At 40.2% G+C, this 20,819-nt stretch overlaps 1 protein-coding gene across 14 annotated transcripts in view; it reads left to right on the top strand.

Moving 5' to 3' along the window:
• Nucleotides 1-20,819, top strand: part of LOC147151836 (protocadherin gamma-C5-like) — a 262,710-nt gene that overhangs the window by 135,018 nt on the left and 106,873 nt on the right. Inside the window, exon 1 of one of the 14 annotated variants that reach the window (XM_086018673.1) lies at nt 961-3,526. The exons of 9 other annotated variants lie outside the window; for them this stretch is intronic. In XM_086018673.1, the coding sequence (XP_085874799.1) occupies nt 1,082-3,526 (2,445 nt within the window). In that variant the 5' untranslated portion in view covers nt 961-1,081. Of the gene's footprint in view, nt 1-960; nt 3,527-6,064; nt 8,626-10,345; nt 12,917-14,264; nt 16,857-20,819 lie in introns of those variants that run through there. 4 more of the 14 variants (XM_086018710.1, XM_086018652.1, XM_086018644.1 and 1 more) reach the window with 4 other exon arrangements.

Below are 20,819 nucleotides of genomic sequence, written 5' to 3' on the forward strand. Positions count from 1 at the left end.
ATCCGTTTTTCAAATGTCGCTGTCCGTGGTACCTGGTGTTTTTCCAGACGACTCAATTCCCACACACTTCAAGTCCAAGATGATAACTCAGTCCGACATATATACTTGTACTTCTCATTCTTAATGATTTAAAAATATATATTGTTGTTACGGATTCATGATTTTTTTTTAATTCTGATAAATGTAATGCAGTCCGCTGATAGTGTAGTGGTACACACGCCCGAGTTGTGTGCGGGCAGCGTGGGATCGATTCCCGCTCAGTGACAGTGTCTATGTGTGCCCTGCGACTGGCTGGCGACCAGTTCGGGGTGTAATCTGCCTTCGCCCATTGACGGCTGGGATAGGCTCCAGCAACTCCCCGCGACCCTATATAGGATAAGCGGTTTAGAAGATGACATGACAAATGTAATGCATAGTGTTGTCTTTCCAGGCATGATGCTGATGTTAATTTAAGTAAAATTCGAAAAAGTTCTTAATCATGTTACATTTTCATAAATACTGAATACTAAAAATCAAATCAATGCTATTTTGTACACATGGATTTGCAATTGTCACGCTAAGTCATAATGTATATCTACCTTACAGTTATATAGCAAATATGAAAGTGTTGACTCCCATTGCAATCGCTAGTAGATATTAATATTTCAGCAGGATTTCCGCTATTTTTTAAAATTGTTTATGAGTTTTTTTTTTTTATTATTGCTGAAAAAAAATCAAATAAAAGTAAAGACCCAAATTCTTGGCTCTTTTGTGTTGCACAACATTTTCTGTTTGACCAAGTGGAAGGAAATTTGCTTTCAGCGGTGTCATTTTTTCTCTTTTTTTCCGCTGTGCCTCGTTCTTACACGTGTTAGACTCTAAGAGACGCTGTTGGCTTGTATATAATTTTCCGTGTGCCGTCGTCATGCAGTCCTTCCGTGACGAGGCACTGAAGGAGATTTTCTGTCTTTTGTTGGCGGTGAGGGCAAGTGAAAAGAAGAAAAAACGGAGCTGCACATTTATTTGCATGTAAACGTCGAAGTGGTGAGCAGTAAACGGATTCTTTAACGAAATATAACATTTCCTTTTTACGTTTATCATTATGAATAATCACGGACCTCTTCATTTCTCGTGCACAACATGGATGTTGTTTCACGGACGGCGACAGCAAATAGGAACGCTGATGTTTCTGCTTCTTTTGGTTACCACGGTAGGTGGTCAGATTCGTTATACTATTCCCGAGGAGATGAAAAAAGGCTCCGTGATTGGAAATGTGGCGCAAGATCTCGGTTTGGACATGAATAGACTGAACTCAGGGCGGGCCCGCATTTTGACGGAAGATAACAGCCAGTACACAGAGCTGAAGACGGACAAAGGGCTTTTGGTCGTCAATGACAGAATAGACCGAGAGCAGCTTTGCGGAGACGTGATACCGTGCAGCTTCAGCTTTGAGATCATTTTAGAAAACCCGATCGAGCTGCACAGAATAATTGTTGAAGTTTTGGATACAAACGATCACGCTCCTGTCTTTCCAATTAAAGATAAAGCTCTGATGTTTGAGGTAAACGAAGCCGCTGCAGTCGGAGTGCGCTTTCCTCTGCAGGGTGCAGAGGATGAAGATGTTGGTCAAAATGCCTTGCAAAGCTATATTTTGTCACCAAGCGATAATTTTATACTGAATCAGCATGCAAATCCAGATGGCAGTAAATATGTTGAAATGGTGCTCCAGAAGCCTTTAGACAGAGAGCGACATCCTCGTTTGTCTTTAAAATTAATTGCAGTTGATGGAGGAACACCACAGAGATCTGGCACCGTAAATATCGAAATAAATGTGTTAGATGTAAATGATAACGAACCTATTTTTAACCAGTCTGTGTATAAAGCCTCTGTTATGGAAAACACAAAGAAAGGCACTAATATAATTACAGTAAATGCTACAGATGCTGATAGTGGTTCAAATGGGCTCATCACTTATAGTTTGTCCAAGATGAAAGGAAGTGCGGCAGATATTTTTAATATTGATAAAAACACTGGCACGATTTATTTGTCTGGACAAATAGACTTTGAAAAGGACAGAAAGTATGAAGTCAGGGTGGAAGCAAAAGATCAAGGTGGGCGGATTGGCACCAGTAAAGTTATATTTGATGTTATTGATGTCAATGACAATGCTCCAGTTATTCATATAAAATCCTTTTTAAGTCCTCTGTCCGAGGATTCACTTCCTGGTAAAACAGTTGCAGTTCTGAACATAAAAGATGTCGATTCTGAGAGAAATGGACAAATAAAATGTTCGTTAGACTTAAAACTTCCTTTTAAAATTGAACCCTCCCTTACAAATTATTATAATTTGATTTCTGATCAATATTTTGATAGAGAAACGGTTTCAGAATATAACATAACGATTACAGCCACTGATCTTGGAAATCCTCCTCTGTTTAGCTCAAAAAAATTACATCTTAGAATCTCAGACGTGAATGACAATGCACCATTATTCAACAAAAATACTTACTCTGCTTATGTCGAAGAGAATAATTCTCCTGGCACTTCCATATTTGCTGTCACTGCTCAAGATGCTGATTGGAATCAAAATGCGAGAATATCTTATCTTTTGGAGGACACACAGATAAATGGAAGTCCAGTTTCTACTTTTGTTTCCTTAAATTCGGAAACCGGTGTTCTCAGTGCAGTTAGATCATTTGATTATGAGCAACTTAAACAACTGGACTTGGTGGTCAGAGCGCAGGATGGAGGCTCCCCTCCTCTCAGCAGCAACGCGAGCGTTTGCATCCTGATCCAGGACCAGAACGACAACGCCCCTCAGGTCCTGTACCCGGTGCAGACGGGCGGCTCGCTGCTGGCCGAAATGGTGCCTCGCTCGGCAGATGTGGGCTATCTGGTGACTAAAGTGGTGGCGGTGGATGTGGACTCTGGCCAGAACGCCTGGCTCTCCTATAAAGTGCACAAATCCACAGACAGGGCGCTGTTTGAAGTGGGCCTCCACAATGGAGAAATAAGAACTGTCCGCCAAGTGACTGATAAAGATGCTGTCAAACAACGACTGACTGTTGTCGTGGAGGACAACGGGCGGCCCTCTCGTTCGGCTACAGTCGTTGTTAACGTGGCGGTGGCCGACAGCTTCCCTCAAGTGCTGTCAGAGTTCACTGACTTTAGCATGCACGACAAGGAGTACAACGACAAGCTGACTTTTTACTTAGTCTTGGCGCTGGCTGTGGTCTCCTTCCTCTTCATCACCTGCTTGCTGCTGATCATATCAGTCAAAGTGTACAGGTGGAGACAGTCTCGCGTCCTCTACCACTCCAACCTGCCTGTCATTCCGTATTATCCACCACGATACTCGGATACTTTGGGGACGGGGACTCTCCCGCATGTGTACAATTACGAGGTGTGCAGGACCACTGACTCCAGAAAAAGTGACATGAAGAATATGCAAGCCGTGAGTCAAAGTTTAGTGAGTGTGGATGGAACTGATGCTGACACGCCGCATGTGAACAAGATGTCAGGAAACTGCTCACAAATGTCAACCTTGGTGAGTCAGTATTTCACAATTCTTGCTTTTTTTGTGTGTGTTTGATAACTTTCATTGCTCTTAGTGGGTGATTTGCATTTATGCATACTGCTGAATGGATGACATCTAGAATACAATTCATTTTAGTGCTGTAGGGCAGTACACTCTCTGGCCATTCCACATCAAGTGAAAAATGTTTATATCTTTGACGTTCTTACCATTTTCAAATGGAGGCAGTATTCTTACATCACTTAAATAATCTGCAACAACACATTTATATTAACTGTATATTCAAAGAACACATTTACAATTAACCTGAATGCAAACTCTTAATGAGTCTGTCTTTAGTACAAAACATTAGATTCTTAAAGTTATTGTCAATCAAAATTATTCTTTCACATCATCATAGCAAGCAAGCAACATGGCATCATAGCAAGCAAGCAACATGGCAGAGAAGTCACTGTTTTTCATACCCTCCACAGTCATTGTTTCATGAAATAAAATGCAAACAAATACCAATCTTTCCCAACACATTCATAATGCAAGGAGGAAGAAACATAAGTCAAAAGTAACATTTAGAATTGTGAAAAATTAAGATTATTATTTTTTTCTCATTGTGATTTTTAGATATGATTTGAATGAATGAGCCATTGATTGCAGGATGCAAAATGGGGTCGGGTGTCTGTAACAATTGATCACCCTTATTTGCTGTAATGTAGCAAATTAATGCATGACACAGAAGTAGACTATGCGATACATAAAAGCAAAGCAACTGCAAATAAATTGGCATTATGTAGTAAATTAAGTTTGCAAAATATTGCTTTTTAAGTAGACGGGATCTAGTCTTCTATTATGAGTGTGATGGGCATTGTTCTGGATATGTGTGCCTTTTATTTCATGAAACCCTGACTGCAAATGATATGATAAACAATGGCTTCTCATTTATAGACGTGGTTACAAGCATGTGAATGTACACATGCTCATGCACGTACTCACACACACGCTTATGGTCCACACTCAGTAAAAAGTTGTGTCACCCTAACTACCCCTTCTCCGCTTCATCACTAGTCCATCACTAGTTCACACGCCAAACCAGTAGACCACTTACTGAATCAGTCACGTGGTACGTGCTTTGGAAAGATTCTAACATCATCGATTACATCATCAAACTACCCTCCGAACCATACTTCACCTGGATTTTTGCTGATTTCTCGGCACACACTTCGAAACAGACCCTACCATCACTACCTCTTCGTCTTTTTTCCTGTATTGTTGGGAGAACCACCTTCACTGTTCCACATTTAATAATTATGTAGTCTGGCCTGTAACAAAATGTTCAAATCTATTCAGACTTACTTCAGGCAGGCTTGAGTTATTGCAATTGATGATATCCAAAAAGAAATATGTCACATCATCTTTTAACTATGTGACGATAATGTGAGAACTATACTTTAACAACCTTACACATACAGCATTCATTTTTAAAAATATATATCTAATATTGGATTGTTCTTCAGACCCTTCCTTTTCTTTCTTCAAAGGTCAACCTCACCACAATATACTGTCCTGCTTTGTTGTATCGTTTGTCAGAATATGTCATACTATTCGTTCTAAATGAACAAATATCCTTTTGAAAACATGCATAATGTAACCCACTCATGGTTGCATAACAGTTGTGGCTTGGAAGTAGCTGAGAGCAGTATATGACAAGGGCTGAGTGTATAGTTAACTGTGACGTTTAACTGTATTGTCTTGCCTTACATTACAACAACAAAAACATCAACAACAACATTTCAGTTATACCGCTGGCTCCTTTTCTAAAATGTATTGTCCAAAGGTTTTGTTCAAAGTCAATTTTCAGTTGTTGTTCTCGTCACAGGCCCTCCCCTCTCTTTTCTCATACTCCTCATTCAAACATTTATAACTTTATTGATCTCTCTCTCTCTTTTTTTCTTCTTCACCCATTTTTTAGCCGGGATACACCAACATAGAACAAATTGTGTCATTGGCAGTTCATGTACTGAACTTTAAATACGCTTTCATAGTGTTTCATAGCAACTTACCAAATGTCAAGCAGATGATGTATTGTATATGGTTACTGTTGTCGCCCACCTTCTTAGGATGCGTTTGAATATTTGTTTTGCTCATGTGACAGAGTTGTAGTGGATATTATAATGTATTATTACCTTGTGTGATAGGTTTAGTTGTGTGGAGATAACATTGCAGAAGTTTTTTACAATATATGTCAAAGATTTAATGGAAATGTCTTCACCTAAAGCTTATCTACTGTGGAAATCTCGCAGAGCTATCTTTTTATTTAAAAAAATATATATTTATTTTTTTCAGAAAAACAGTTTTTTTTTTTACTACATTATAAGTATGTTGGAATACACAGGCAACTGTTAAGGAGTTTCCAGCGCTATAAATAAATGCTGGTGGGCTGCAGTTTGGCTGAGTGGACTCTTAGGGCCGCTGTAGACCACAAAGCGTCGCAAGCTGACTCCAAGATATTAATGCTGCAACCTCCCATGTTATTTGGACACATTGGAAGAAGACAGCGACAAAGAATGAGCATCGGAGGCATTAGGAGCTTGAAAACTCACAATTCAACCGTCAGGACATGCCCTTTTCCTATTTGGATATAAAACAGAGGAATTCTTGACCACCAGTGAACAGGAATTAATTTGATGGGACGAAAACACTCTGAATTTTGCAGGGAAATATTCGGTAATAGAACAATGGCAAGGCAAGTCCTGCTCTGTATTTTTTCTCTCTTCGTTGGTTCAGTGTTCGGCCAGGTCAGTTACTCCATACCAGAGGAGATGCCCAAAGGATCTCTCGTTGGAAACATAGCTCATGATTTAGGTTTGCAGACCAAACGTATGCTGGCCGGCAAAGCGCGCATTTATAACCGAGATGGCGACAATTATGTGGAGTTGAATAGAGACAGAGGAGTCATCCTGTTGAAAGAAAGGATCGACAGAGAGGCGCTGTGCAGACAGACGACGCCTTGCGCTTTACATTTTCAAATTATTTTAGAGAACCCCATGCAATTTTACAGCATTACAGTTCAAATTACTGACATTAATGATAATGCGCCAACCTTCAACAGGGGCGAAATGACATTTAAAATAAGCGAGTCGGCGAACATTGGAGCAAAATTTGTTCTTGAGAAGGCTGTCGATTTTGATGTCGGAAATAACGGCGTTAATAATTATGAATTAAAGCCATCAGATCATTTTGCTCTCAAGTTGCAAAATAATGTGGATGGAAATAAAAACGTAGAGATGGTTTTACTGAAGCCTTTAGACAGAGAGAAAGAGGAGCAGATGTCTCTCGTGTTAACGGCTGTAGATGGAGGAGAGCCGCGGATGTCGGGAACGATGTTGATTCTTATTACAGTATTAGACGCTAATGATAATGCCCCCGTTTTTACACAGCACACATACAAAGCTATTGTAATTGAGAATTCACCTTTAGGAACAGTTGTAGCAACTGTTTCTGCCACTGATGCAGACCAGGCCTCCAACGCCAAAATATCTTATTCTATAGGCGATGCGCTAGATGATATTAGAACAATGTTTGAAATTAACAAGGAAACAGGTGAAGTGATGTTAATTGGAATTATTGATTTTGAGCATTCTCAAAACTATCAAATAAATATACTCGCAAATGATGAAGGGGGTCTCACTGATTCGTGCAAAATAATTGTTGACGTGCAAGACATCAATGACAATGAACCTAAAATCAGCATAATGTCAAAGTCAAATATTATTTCAGAAAATGCAGAGCTCAATACAGTTGTTACTATGATAAATATAGAAGATAAAGACTCTGGAGGGAATGGGAATGTTGTTTGTTTCATAAACGAAAACATACCATTTACCTTAAAGACCTCAACAAAAAACTTTTATACTTTAGTGACAGATAGTGACTTAGACAGAGAGATGTCACGTGAGTATAATATCACAGTGACATGTTCCGATGAGGGCGTGCCCTCCCTCTCCAGCAGTGTCATTCTCACCTTACACATCTCAGATGTGAATGATAATGCGCCTGTCTTTGAGAGGCGCTCATATGAGGCCTACATTGTGGAAAACAACACACCAGGTCTCTCTGTATTAACACTGAAAGCCAGTGACGCCGACTGGAACCAGAATGCGCGTCTTTCTTACATCCTGGAGGACACCTCTGTTAACGGAGTTCCAGTGTCCTCATATGTGTCTGTGAGTGCTGAGAGTGGAGTCATCCATACAGTGCGTTCTTTTGATTATGAGCAACTGAAAGAGTTTGACTTTAGCATCAGAGCGCAGGATGGAGGCTCCCCTCCGCTCAGCAGCAATGTCAGCATTCGCATCCTGATCCAGGACCAGAACGACAACGCCCCTCAGGTCCTGTACCCGGTGCAGACGGGCGGCTCGCTGTTGGCCGAAATGGTGCCTCGCTCGGCAGATGTGGGCTATCTGGTGACTAAAGTGGTGGCGGTGGATGTGGACTCTGGCCAGAACGCCTGGCTCTCCTATAAAGTGCACAAAGCCACAGACAGGGCGCTCTTTGAAGTGGGCCTCCACAATGGAGAAATAAGAACTGTCCGCCAAGTGACTGATAAAGATGCTGTCAAACAAAGACTGACTGTTGTCGTGGAGGACAACGGGCGGCCCTCTCGTTCGGCTACAGTCATTGTTAACGTGGCGGTGGCCGACAGCTTCCCTCAAGTGCTGTCAGAGTTCACTGACTTTAGCATGCACGACAAGGAGTACAACGACAAGCTGACTTTTTACTTAGTCTTGGCGCTGGCTGTGGTCTCCTTCCTCTTCATCACCTGCTTGCTGCTGATCATATCAGTCAAAGTGTACAGGTGGAGACAGTCTCGCGTCCTCTACCACTCCAACCTGCCTGTCATTCCATATTATCCACCACGATACTCGGATACTTTGGGGACGGGGACTCTCCCGCACGTGTACAATTACGAGGTGTGCAGAACCACTGACTCCAGAAAAAGTGCCATGAAGAATATGCAAGGCATGAGTCAGAGTTTAGTGAGTGTGGATGGAGCTGATGCTGACATGCCGCATGTGGACAAGCAGATTTCAGGAAACTTTTCACAGATGTCAACTTTGGTGAGTCAATTTTTACCCTTATTCCTCTGATGTATTAGAGTCAGTATATGTCCACAATTTTGAGTATATAGAACAAGGGCTTCTCATGAGGTAGCACTTTAGGATCAAGTGTTTCACATGGCCTTCCAACCAAAACCACTTCTTTAGAAATTATGTTTATAATCGCAAACTCTAGTCTTTGAGAACACATGTATCTTGAACGTAATACATACTATAAATTGAAACTGTTATTACAGAGCATTTTATAGAGACTCCCGTTTGATTGAATATCAAGTTGTACAGAAAAAAACAAACCCTCAAAATTACACATTTAATGAGGAATAGGAAAACCGTAGTAAAACGATGTATTTATAGAAACTAAAATAAAAGCAAAATAAAAGAGGAAATATATATACATTTGTACAAACAGTGTAAATACTGTATTACCACATGTGGTATCTTGCTGTCTTTTAATCAACTGCTGTATTTACTTGAGTTCTCATTTTAGAACGTTGTCTTAGTCAAATAACAGCAGCAGGAAGTTGTAGGAATGCTGTTCCGCATGCTAGTCTTAAAATGAAGTTATTTTCAAAATAAGAGTTCCAACAGAGACCGTATTTAAATTATTTGTGTAAACTTGCGTATGTTCTAGTTGCCCTACAACCACCAGTGGACAAGCCACGGATAGCCTCATTTAACCCTAGAACACTAACGTTAAAATTAGTAACAACATCTCTAACATCGAGTACATTTAACCTGATATAATATCCCAGATCAAATACAGTTTTCATCAATTTATGTATCTTCTTTAATTTCCCAATACAAAATGTCACATAAAAAATGTGTGGGTGAAAATCAACCGACATTAGCATTCTAGCGTTAATGTAATCACAAATGTTTCAATACATGCATAAAGCTAAATAAATAAATAACATATAATTATAATATGCAGTTTTTACCTCTTTAAACATTTGAGAAAAATTTCTGAATTGATATAGCCATGATTTTCCAACCTTTCAGCTGCAATGTCGCTGTCCATGGTGTTGCTAAGGCTTTCTAATGACTGAACTCACATACTCCACATCAGCCCAGTTTGACATTACAGTGGAGCATTGTTGCAAGACTACATAAAGAAATGAAAAAATAGGCCTGAGCAAATGTAATAGTTGACGAATTTATTGATTTTAATTCATTATAATAACAATATTATGAAAAAGATGTTAAGATATGTCTAACAAAAACTGCTTTAATGTCTCTATTGGCCTACTACTACAAATACCACCATCACTAATAATAGTAATACACGCACCTGGTGCATCTTTTTTCAGCTCTTTTGTTAAACAACCATGAATAACTTTGATTATACATGGTAATGATCATTTAGATCCGTTTTTTTTGTTTGTTTGGTTTTTTTTTGTAGTTGTTTTCCATTGTTTGCAAATACATTACTTTTGATTGCATTTTTATTTAAAAAAAAAAACAATTTGCATTGGTCCTTTTGTATTGCACACGATTTTCTGTAGCCTATATATTTTCACACACTGGAAGGGGTTCACTACCTTTGAGAGTTATACTTGTCCGTTTTTTTCTGCTGTGCCTCACTCGTTCTTACACGTTTTCGACTCTAAGAGACGCTGTTGGCTTGGACATAATTTTCCGTGTGTTGTCGTCATGCAGTCCTGCCTATTGACGAGGCACTGGAGGAGATTTTTTTGTCATTTCTTTGCGGTGAGGGCAAATGAAAGAACAGGGATTCCCGCCTCACGTTTATTTGCTTGTAAAGAGGTGATTTAATCAGAGAACTGATTATTTACCAATTGCCAGGACATAACATTGCTCATTTTTTATTTTAATTTTTGTCATCATGGATAATCACGGACATCTCTCGGTCTCGTGTACAAAATGGAGGTTGTTTTACGGATGGCGACGGCAAATAGGAACGCTCATGTTTCTGCTTCGTTTGGTAACCACGGTAGGTGGTCAGGTTCGTTATGCTATTCCAGAGGAGATGAAAAAGGGCTCCGTGGTTGGAAACGTGGCACAAGACATCGGTTTGGACATGAAGAGACTCATTTCTGGGCGGGCGCGCATCGTGACGGGAGGAAACATGCAGTACACAGAGCTGAAAACAGACAAAGGGATTCTGGTCGTCAGTGACAGAATAGACCGGGAGCAGCTTTGCAGGGATGTGACGCCGTGCAGCTTCAGCTTTGAGATCATTTTAGAAAACCCGATTGAGCTGCATAGGATAATTGTTGAGGTTTTGGATATAAATGATCATGCCCCAGTATTTCCAAATAAAGATAAAGCGCTCCTATTTGAAATAAGTGAATCTGCTGTAGTAGGAGTGCGCTTCCCTCTGCATAGTGCAGAGGATCAAGATGTGGGGCAAAATGCATTACAAAATTACATTTTATCGCCCAACGACAATTTTGTACTGAATCAACATTCAAATCCAGATGGCGGTAAATATGTTGAAATGGTGCTCCAGAAGCCTTTAGACAGAGAGCTACATCCCCGTTTGGCTTTAAAATTAATTGCAGTTGATGGAGGAACACCACAGAGATCTGGCACCGTAAATATCGAAATAAATGTGTTAGATGTAAATGATAACGAACCTATTTTTAACCAGTCAGAGTATAAGGCTACTGTTATGGAAAACATGAGGATAGGAACTAATATAATTACTGTAAACGCTACAGATGCTGACAGTGGTTCAAATGGGCTCATCGCATACAGTTTGTCTAAAATGAAAGGAACTGCAACAGATATATTTAATATTGATGAAAACACTGGTGCAATTTATGTGTCTGGTCAAATAGACTTTGAAAAGGACAGAAAGTATGAAGTGAGGGTCGAGGCAAAGGATAAAGGTGGACTGACTGGGACAAGTAAAGTTACATTTGATGTTATTGACATAAATGACAATGCTCCAGTAATTAATATAATGTCGTTTTCAAGTCCTCTGTCTGAGGATTCACCTCCTGGTACAACAGTTGCAGTTCTGAACATAAAAGATGTAGATTATGACAGAAATGGGCAAATACAATGTTCCATAGATGGAAAACTTCCCTTTAAATTGGAGATGTCTTTAACAAACTATTATAATTTGATGTCAAATCAATATTTTGATAGAGAATCTCTTACAAATTATAACATAACAATTACGGCCACAGATCTGGGAACGCCTCAACTTTCTAGTTCAATCAAGTTACATCTTAAAATTTCAGATGTGAATGACAATGCACCATTATTTGGAAAAACAAGTTTTTCTACTTCTGTCGCAGAGAATAATTCTCCTGGCATTTCCATATTTTCTGTCACTGCTCGAGACGCTGATTGGAATCAAAATGCAAGAATATCTTATCTTTTGGAGGACACACAGATAAGTGGAAGTCCAGTTTCTACTTTTGTTTCCTTAAATTCGGAAACTGGTGTTCTCAGTGCAGTTCGATCATATGATTATGAGCAATTTAAACAACTGGACTTGATGGTCAGGGCACAAGATGGAGGCTCCCCTCCCCTCAGCAGCAACGTGAGCGTTCGCATCCTGATCCAGGACCAGAACGACAACGCCCCTCAGGTCCTGTACCCGGTGCAGACAGGCGGCTCGCTGCTGGCCGAAATGGTGCCTCGCTCGGCAGATGTGGGCTACCTGGTGACTAAAGTGGTGGCAGTGGATGTGGACTCTGGCCAGAACGCCTGGCTCTCCTACAAAGTGCACAAAGCCACAGATAGGGCGCTGTTTGAAGTGGGTCTCCACAATGGAGAAATAAGAACTGTCCGCCAAGTGACTGATAAGGATGCTGTCAAACAAAGACTGACTGTTGTCGTGGAGGACAACGGGCGGCCCTCTCGTTCGGCTACAGTCTTTGTTAACGTGGCGGTGGCCGACAGCTTCCCTCAAGTGCTGTCAGAGTTCACTGACTTTAGCATGCATGATAAGGAGTACAACGACAAGCTGACTTTTTTCTTAGTCTTGGCGCTGGCTGTGGTCTCCTTCCTCTTCATCACCTGCTTGCTGCTGATCATATCAGTCAAAGTGTACAGGTGGAAACAGTCTCGCGTCCTGTACCACTCCAACCTGCCTGTCATCCCGTATTATCCACCACGCTACTCGGATACTTTGGGGACGGGGACTCTCCCGCATGTGTACAATTACGAGGTGTGCAGGACGACTGACTCCAGAAAAAGTGACATGAAAAATATGCAAGACATGAGTCGAAGTTTAGTGAGTGTAGACAGAGCTGAAGTTGAGCTGCCTGATGAGAACAAGCAGATGTCAAGAGCCTTTTCTCAGATGTCAACGTTGGTGAGTGAAACGTTTCACTATTCTTTCTCTTTTTTACATTGAATCAAAGTCTCTTCAGTTTCCAGCAATTGTGTCGAATCAGGGATTCTCAACTGGTCCCATCCTGCAGCGGCCCACAATTTGACGTGGCTATTAAAATACAACCCACTTTCACAGATGTCCAACCACACACATAATTAACAAATTCCAGATATTGAGTGCACATAATTTTAAATGTAAATACAAAAATTATCAAATTTGCAAAGTTTATCAGTAGTGTACATTAAGGAACTTGTGAATAATGGTAAAATTGATGTAAAAATAAGATCACACTATACTGGACATTTCATGAGGAAAACATCAACAGTATACTTTATGGAACAAAAAAAAAAAAAAATACAAATGGTGTAAATGAAAGTCCCATACTTTATTCAGACCATTCCACACTTGGAGTTTCTGTCTCTTAATCCTCACAAATAATTCTGGGTTCATTTGCTGTCTTTCCCCTGAACTGCATATGCAGCTCTAAGTTATAGGATACACTAAAAAAAATGGTGTGTTGAATTTATACTCACTTTTATTTCATCAAGTAGTTGCTCAAATAAAATCATGTGTATCCAGATACATGTATTTAGTAGATGTAGTCTACTTAATACATGTATCTGGATCCAGATGATTATATTTCGTGCAACCACTTGAAGAAATAAAAATGAGTAAATTCAACAGAAACTTTTTTTCAGTGTAATAGTTTTTGTATGTTAGCCTTTTAAAACGGACATATTTTCAAAAATAACGTCCCAACAGCTTATGAGTAGCCCATTAAACCATTGTTAATGTATTTGTGAGATGTCTGAACTGTGGGGCGGACGTGCTTCGTATAATGTATTTATCTTAATTAATATGATGTATTGTTCTTTTTATGTTGTTGTTGTTGTTGTTGTTATTGTCGTTGTTTTGAAAATAACGAATCTTATTTTAAAAAAAGATAAAAAGATGGCATTCGTCTTAAATTCCTATGAATAACATATAGCATATTAAGAGGAAAACGCTTTAATCTATTTTTAATGCTGTCTACTGTTTGCAAAAGCTTTGATTTTTTTCATAACATATTTAACACAAACCCTTTTTGTGTTGGCTTCTTACTGTTGCACACATGTTCTGCTTACGATTACCACTCATGGGGCTATAATATGCTTTTAATATTATTATAGTGTCAGTTTTGTCTGTGGTGCATGCAGCACGCTCGTTCTTGCGCGTTTTAGACTCTAAGAGACGCTGTTGGCTTGAGTATAATTTTCCGCGTGTTGTGGTCATGCAGTCCTCCTACAAGTGACGAGGCACGGAAGGAGATTTTCTGTCTTTTGTTGGCGGTGAGAGCAAGTGAAAGAACAACGATGTGTGCTTCAGAATGAGTTTCATATAAGCGTTGCATTAGGGAACAGCAAACGGATTCACAAGGATATACAATCGCTCTTCTTTTATTCATTTTATTTATTTATCTTTTAGCATGGATGTTCAAGGACCGCTCCCTTTCTCGTGTACAAAATGGAGGTTATTTTATGGATGGCGACGGCAAATAGGAACGCTCATGTTTCTGCTTCGTTTGGTTACCACGGTAGGTGGTCAAATTCGTTATTCTATTCCCGAGGAGACGAAGAAAGGCTCCGTGATTGGAAATGTGGCGCAAGATCTCGGTTTGGACATTAAAAGACTAATTACTGGACGGGCCCGCATCGTAACGGGAGGAAACATCCAGTACGCAGAGCTGAAGACAGACAAAGGGCTTTTGGTTATCAGTGACAGAATAGACCGAGAGCAGCTTTGCGGAGATGTGACGCCGTGCAGCTTCAGCTTTGAGATCATTTTAGAAAACCCATTAGAAATGCACAGAATAATTTTTGAGGTTTTAGATACAAATGATCACTCTCCCATATTTCCAAATAAAGATAAAGCTCTCATATTTGAAATAAGTGAATCTGCTGTTGTCGGAGTGCCGTTTCCCCTGCCGAGTGCGGAGGATCAAGATGTGGGGCAAAATGCATTACAAAATTACATATTGTCGCCAAACGACAATTTTGTATTGAATCAACATTCAAATCCGGATGGCAGTAAATATGTTGAAATGGTGCTCCAGAAGCCTTTAGACAGAGAGCGACATCCCCGTTTGGCTTTAAAATTAATTGCAGTTGATGGAGGAACACCACAGAGATCTGGTACCATAAATATAGAAATAAACGTCTTGGATGCAAATGACAACCGGCCCGTATTTAACCAATCAGTTTACAAGGCTACTGTTATGGAAAACATAACGAAGGGAACTAGTATAATTACTGTAAATGCTACAGATGCTGACAGCGGTTCGAATGGACTCATCACATACAGTTTGTCTAAAATGAAAGGAAGTGCAGCAGATATTTTTGATATTGATCAAAACACTGGTTTAATTTCTGTGTCTGGTCAAATAGATTTTGAAAAGAGCAGAAAGTATGAAGTGAGGGTCGAGGCCAAGGATCAAGGTGGGCTGAGTGGGACGAGTAAAGTTATTGTTGATGTTATTGACATTAATGACAATGCTCCAGTTATTAATATAATGTCATTTTCAAGTCCTCTCTCTGAGGATTCGCCTCCTGGTACAACAGTAGCAATTCTGAACATAAAAGATGTCGATTCTGACAGAAATGGACAAATACAATGTTCCATTGATGGAAAACTTCCTTTTAAATTGGAGACTTCTTTAACAAGCTATTACAATTTGATTTCAGATCAATATTTTGACAGAGAATCTGTTTCAGAATACAACATAACAATTACAGCCACCGATCTCGGGAACCCTCCTCTTTCTAGCTCCCAAAAAATACATCTTAGAATCTCAGATGTAAATGACAATGCACCATTATTCAATAAAAGTATTTACTCTGCTAATGTCGCAGAGAATAATTCGCCTGGCACTTCCATATTTGCTGTCACTGCTCAAGATGCTGATTGGAATCAAAATGCGAGAATATCTTATCTTTTGGAGGACACACAGATAAATGGAAGTCCAGTTTCTACTTTTGTTTCCTTAAATTCGGAAACTGGTGTTCTCAGTGCAGTTCGATCTTTTGATTATGAGCAACTTAAACAACTGGACTTGGTGGTCAGATCGCAGGATGGCGGCTCCCCTCCCCTCAGCAGCAACGTGAGCATTCGCATACTGATCCAGGACCAGAACGACAACGCCCCTCAGGTCCTGTACCCGGTGCAGACGGGCGGCTCGCTGCTGGCCGAAATGGTGCCTCGCTCGGCAGATGTGGGCTACCTGGTGACTAAAGTGGTGGCGGTGGATGTGGACTCTGGCCAGAACGCCTGGCTCTCCTATAAAGTGCACAAAGCCACAGACAGGGCGCTGTTTGAAGTGGGCCTCCACAATGGAGAAATAAGAACTGTTCGCCAGGTGACTGATAAAGATGCTGTCAAACAAAGACTGACTGTTGTCGTGGAGGACAACGGGCGGCCCTCTCGTTCGGCTACAGTCGTTGTTAACGTGGCGGTGGCCGACAGCTTCCCTCAAGTGCTGTCAGAGTTCACTGACTTTAGCATGCATGACAAGGAGTACAACGACAAGCTGACTTTTTACTTAGTCTTGGCGCTGGCTGTGGTCTCCTTCCTCTTCATCACCTGCTTGCTGCTGATCATATCAGTCAAAGTATACAGGTGGAGACAGTCCCGCGTCCTCTACCACTCCAACCTGCCTGTCATCCCATACTATCCACCACGTTACTCGGATACTTTGGGGACGGAGACACTCACACACGTGTACAATTATGACGTGTGCAAGACCACTGACTCCAGAAAAAGTGACTGTAAATTGGACAGAGCTGCTAGTCATAATGTGCTGGTCATGGATCCCAGTTTTACAAGGACCTTGCAGATGAGACAAAGTGAAAAGAACATCCTGGATGAACCCGGCTCTCCTTTAGAGGTTAGTTCAACATAATTTGATCGTAAAAAGCTCTTTGCTTTTGTTACCATTTGCAATGTTACATCTCTAATTTCTCCAAGCATTTGATTTTATCCACAAAGCGAAAAAGTGTACAGAAGTGAATTAGAGGTGAATTAAACACCTCATAGAAGAGGTGTTTGATTTCGTTCCTCAATGAGAAACATACAGTCAAACAAAATCAATATATTTATATGTATTGTTTTTAGTATGACTGTACATGTCAGTGTAGACAATTTGTGGTGTGCATTCTTACTCAAAAAAATAAATATGTATATTTGAATTTGAAAGATTAGATTATTAATTCAAATATCTATTCTATTTTTTTATAATCCTGTAAATGTTTCCAGTGCGAAGAACAAACTGCTACTTATTCTTTCTATTTCTTAGCCATTACATATTTGAACGCAAATCCTCTCTGTATCATCTTTTCGATTTCAAAGTCCATGTTCTAATATATAATTTTAGGAAAGTCTTCCATAAGCCCCTGCAAATGTGCAGTGTGACTGATTTTATTTTTCTATCAGTTTTGCTTTAGCTTTCACCTATCGCTTTTATATAATCAGAGAAGCCAAATTTACTTGTCATCAAGTGCCTCTGGCATAATTTTGGATATCATTGCATTATTGATCATATGTTGAATAAAAATCCCCTATTTATCTATAGTGGACCAGGGGAAATTAATGTGTAGTCTTGTTGTTTCATGGACAATCAACCATTCAGCTGTCTAAATTTGTGCCCCACATATCTCTTGAATAAGCTTGTCCAGTACCTTTTAACATTCACTTTGTTGTTTAAATTATTTGTTAAATGACTGCCCTTAGCTGACACCCTGAAAATAATTCACAGTAAAAACAATTGTACTGAAAAGTGATGTAAAAGGAGTACATACTAAATGTACATTTTACAGCGTGCTATGTCTCCTGTTCCTGTATCATTGGGAAAACACATAACAGGGCTTACTTAAAAAATAATTATAAATAATTTTCATTTTGAATTGTATCGCAAAAAGTATTACGTAGAACTGGAGATGATGTGGTTGTCGACATGACTTGCGAGAAGAGAGTTCGAATCAAATCAAAACAAATTTTATTTATACAGCACTTTTGACACACAAGATGCAACTCAAAGTGCTGTGCATTAAAAACGTCAAAATACAGCATAAAAAGAGAACCCACTGCCACCTTCCCTCCCTCCCTCGCAGTATATACAAAGACAGACATCCACAAGCACACCTGCACTCACTCACTCACACAGACATACACAAACGCACACACGTATAACCTTAAAAAGAGACAGGGCAGGGCACAGAGAAACCATACGAGGAAAGAGTACCCAAGGGAAGCTTGTCCATGCTCAGAGGAATGACAGCCCATGGCCACAGGGAGCACCACCACCTCAGAGACCGGGGCAGCCCCTAAGCATAGCGCAGCAAGTTGTGGGAAGTAGACCAGCAAAAATGTATTGCTTCACAGTTTGACAATACCAATACAATATCTGGAAATACAACTTGATACAACACAAATACAATTTGACTTTTGTATGCAGACTGTCCATGTTACAACCACATCGTGTTAGTGTTACCTGAATCAGCATATGGAGTAAAATTGTGGCCTGATCCCCTCACGGTAGATGTCATAAATAGCCACATGGCTGTCTTTTTACTTGGATTGGATCTTCATTGAGCTCTCGGGGTTCAGGATTCAAGATCAATACTGGTCTAAGATGAAGAGAAATAAGCTACACAAAAAGTGCATACATAATAGATCATTTTGTTCAGAATTTTTCATCACATGATCTCCAATCAAATTACTTGCATTTCTCAAAATGTAGAACCAGCACAGGATTTACAATATGTAAATAATTGAACAATTATGTGATTAACATACATAAAAATTGCTGCTCATGGATTCACATTTCACAATCGGTATTCAAACACAAACGAAATTGGTTACCTTAACAGGGGAGTGTAGCATCAAGTGTAAATGCTTTTAAACCTTTTGCTCCCCCCCCCCCTTTGTACAAGGTCTTCAAAACATTTTAAGATCATTTTTTACATTTTAGTTATTTTAGAAACCTACTTGTATTTCTTTACACTTAAATGTTTTTTTTAAGTTTTCTATTATTGTGTTTAAATGTTGTCAATGATAAATTCCATCCATCCATTATCTATACCGCTTATCCTCACAAGGGTCGCGGGGAGTACTGGAGCCTGCAGCTGTCTTCGGGCAGTGGGCGGGGGACACCCTGAATTGGTTGCCAGGCAATCGCAGGGCACACAGAGACAAACAAACAACCGCACTCACAATCACAGGGGTAATTTAGAGTGATCAGTTAATCGGCCATGCATGTTTTTGGAATGTGGGAGGAAACCGGAGTACCCGGAGAAACCCCACGCAGGCACGGGGATAACATGATGGCAGGCCAGAGCCGGGATCGAACCCACGACCTCTGAACTGTGAGGCGGACTTGCTAACCAATCGACCACCGTGCCGCCAATGATACATTATTTTAGTAATTTTTGTAGGCTACTTTTGATTTCTCTGCTTTGCTAACCGTGTTTGCACATGCGTGTAGGTGTTACGCATTTGCTTGTGTGAATCACACTAAGTTGCATTGTGTATGAAATGTGCTGTATACATAAAGCTGCCTTGCTTTGCCTTTATATTTTAAACCCATATTTATCATTTTAATTTTCGTTTTAACTATCACACTTCTCATTCAATTCACGAGTGTTTTTTTTATAACCAAAATGAAATACATTTAATTTACAGTGATAACAATTTAGCTTATTATCTTCAGTAATCGCCATGCTTACGTGAGCTCACTCGACCAAATGGCTCCTCCTCGTCAAATGCGCACGTCTTAGTCCTAACAAAATAGCAACTCATAAAACAATCATATGAGTGAATTAGTTGAATGGTTTCTATGTCGGATTCCATACCGAGAGATGCCTTTCAAAGTAGTAGTGAGCTTGGGCTGTGGCCTTGAAGTTCTCCTGCATGCGACTTGCCACCTTGTGGCGGCAGGTGTAATGTCACTACATTACTTAATAACCACTGTTTTCTATCAATTACAGTGTATTTATCAACGTTTGTCATGTTGTCGGAATAGAGTAGTCATGATCCATCCTGCAGTGTAGCAAGTTGGACTCTTAGGGACGCTGTAGACCAGAAAGTTGGTGACTGGAAGCAGGATAGGAGCAGAGCCTCCCATGTAACGTCGACACAGCACAGTGAGAGCACCGCGAGAGGAGAACGGATCATTTGTCGTGCTTGTCAGGAAAAAAATGTATATCTGTACCTGAAAGCATTTAATTCGGTTAAAAGTGGATTATATTCGACATTGGACCGCGAGGGAAACATTTTGTTGGAAAATAAGCAGAGTGGAGCTCCGCTGGGGAGATTTGGACAGAACAATGAATGGGCAAGTACTGCTGATTGTGTCGCTCTTCGCGCTCGACGCAGTGTACGGCCAGGCCAGCTATTCTATTCCAGAGGAATTGACCAGAGGATCTTTAGTGGGAAACATAGCGCAAGATTTGGGTTTAGAAATACAACGTTTGATTTCTGGCAAGGCAAAGATCTATTCCAGGAACAATGAAGAATACATCGAGCTGAGCCGAGAGAAAGGAGTCCTCCTCGTTAAAGAGAGGATCGACAGAGAGGCTCTTTGCGCACACACCCCGCTTTGTGCGCTGCATTTAGAAATTATTCTCGAGAATCCCATGGAATTTTACAGCGTCACTGTGCAGATTACGGACATTAATGACAACGCACCCGCTTTTGAAATTAATGAAATGACATTTAAAATAAGCGAGTCGGCGACAGTCGGAGCAAAATTTGTTCTAGAAAGGGCTGCTGATCTTGATGTCGGAAATAACGGCGTTAATAATTATGAATTAAAACCATCAGATCATTTTGCTCTCAAGTTGCAAAATAATGC

Source organism: Filicampus tigris, chromosome 2, assembly GCF_054856515.1.
Source record: "Filicampus tigris isolate MCC_2025a chromosome 2, RoL_Ftig_1.0, whole genome shotgun sequence".
In the NCBI taxonomy this organism is placed as follows: Eukaryota; Metazoa; Chordata; class Actinopteri; order Syngnathiformes; family Syngnathidae; genus Filicampus; species Filicampus tigris.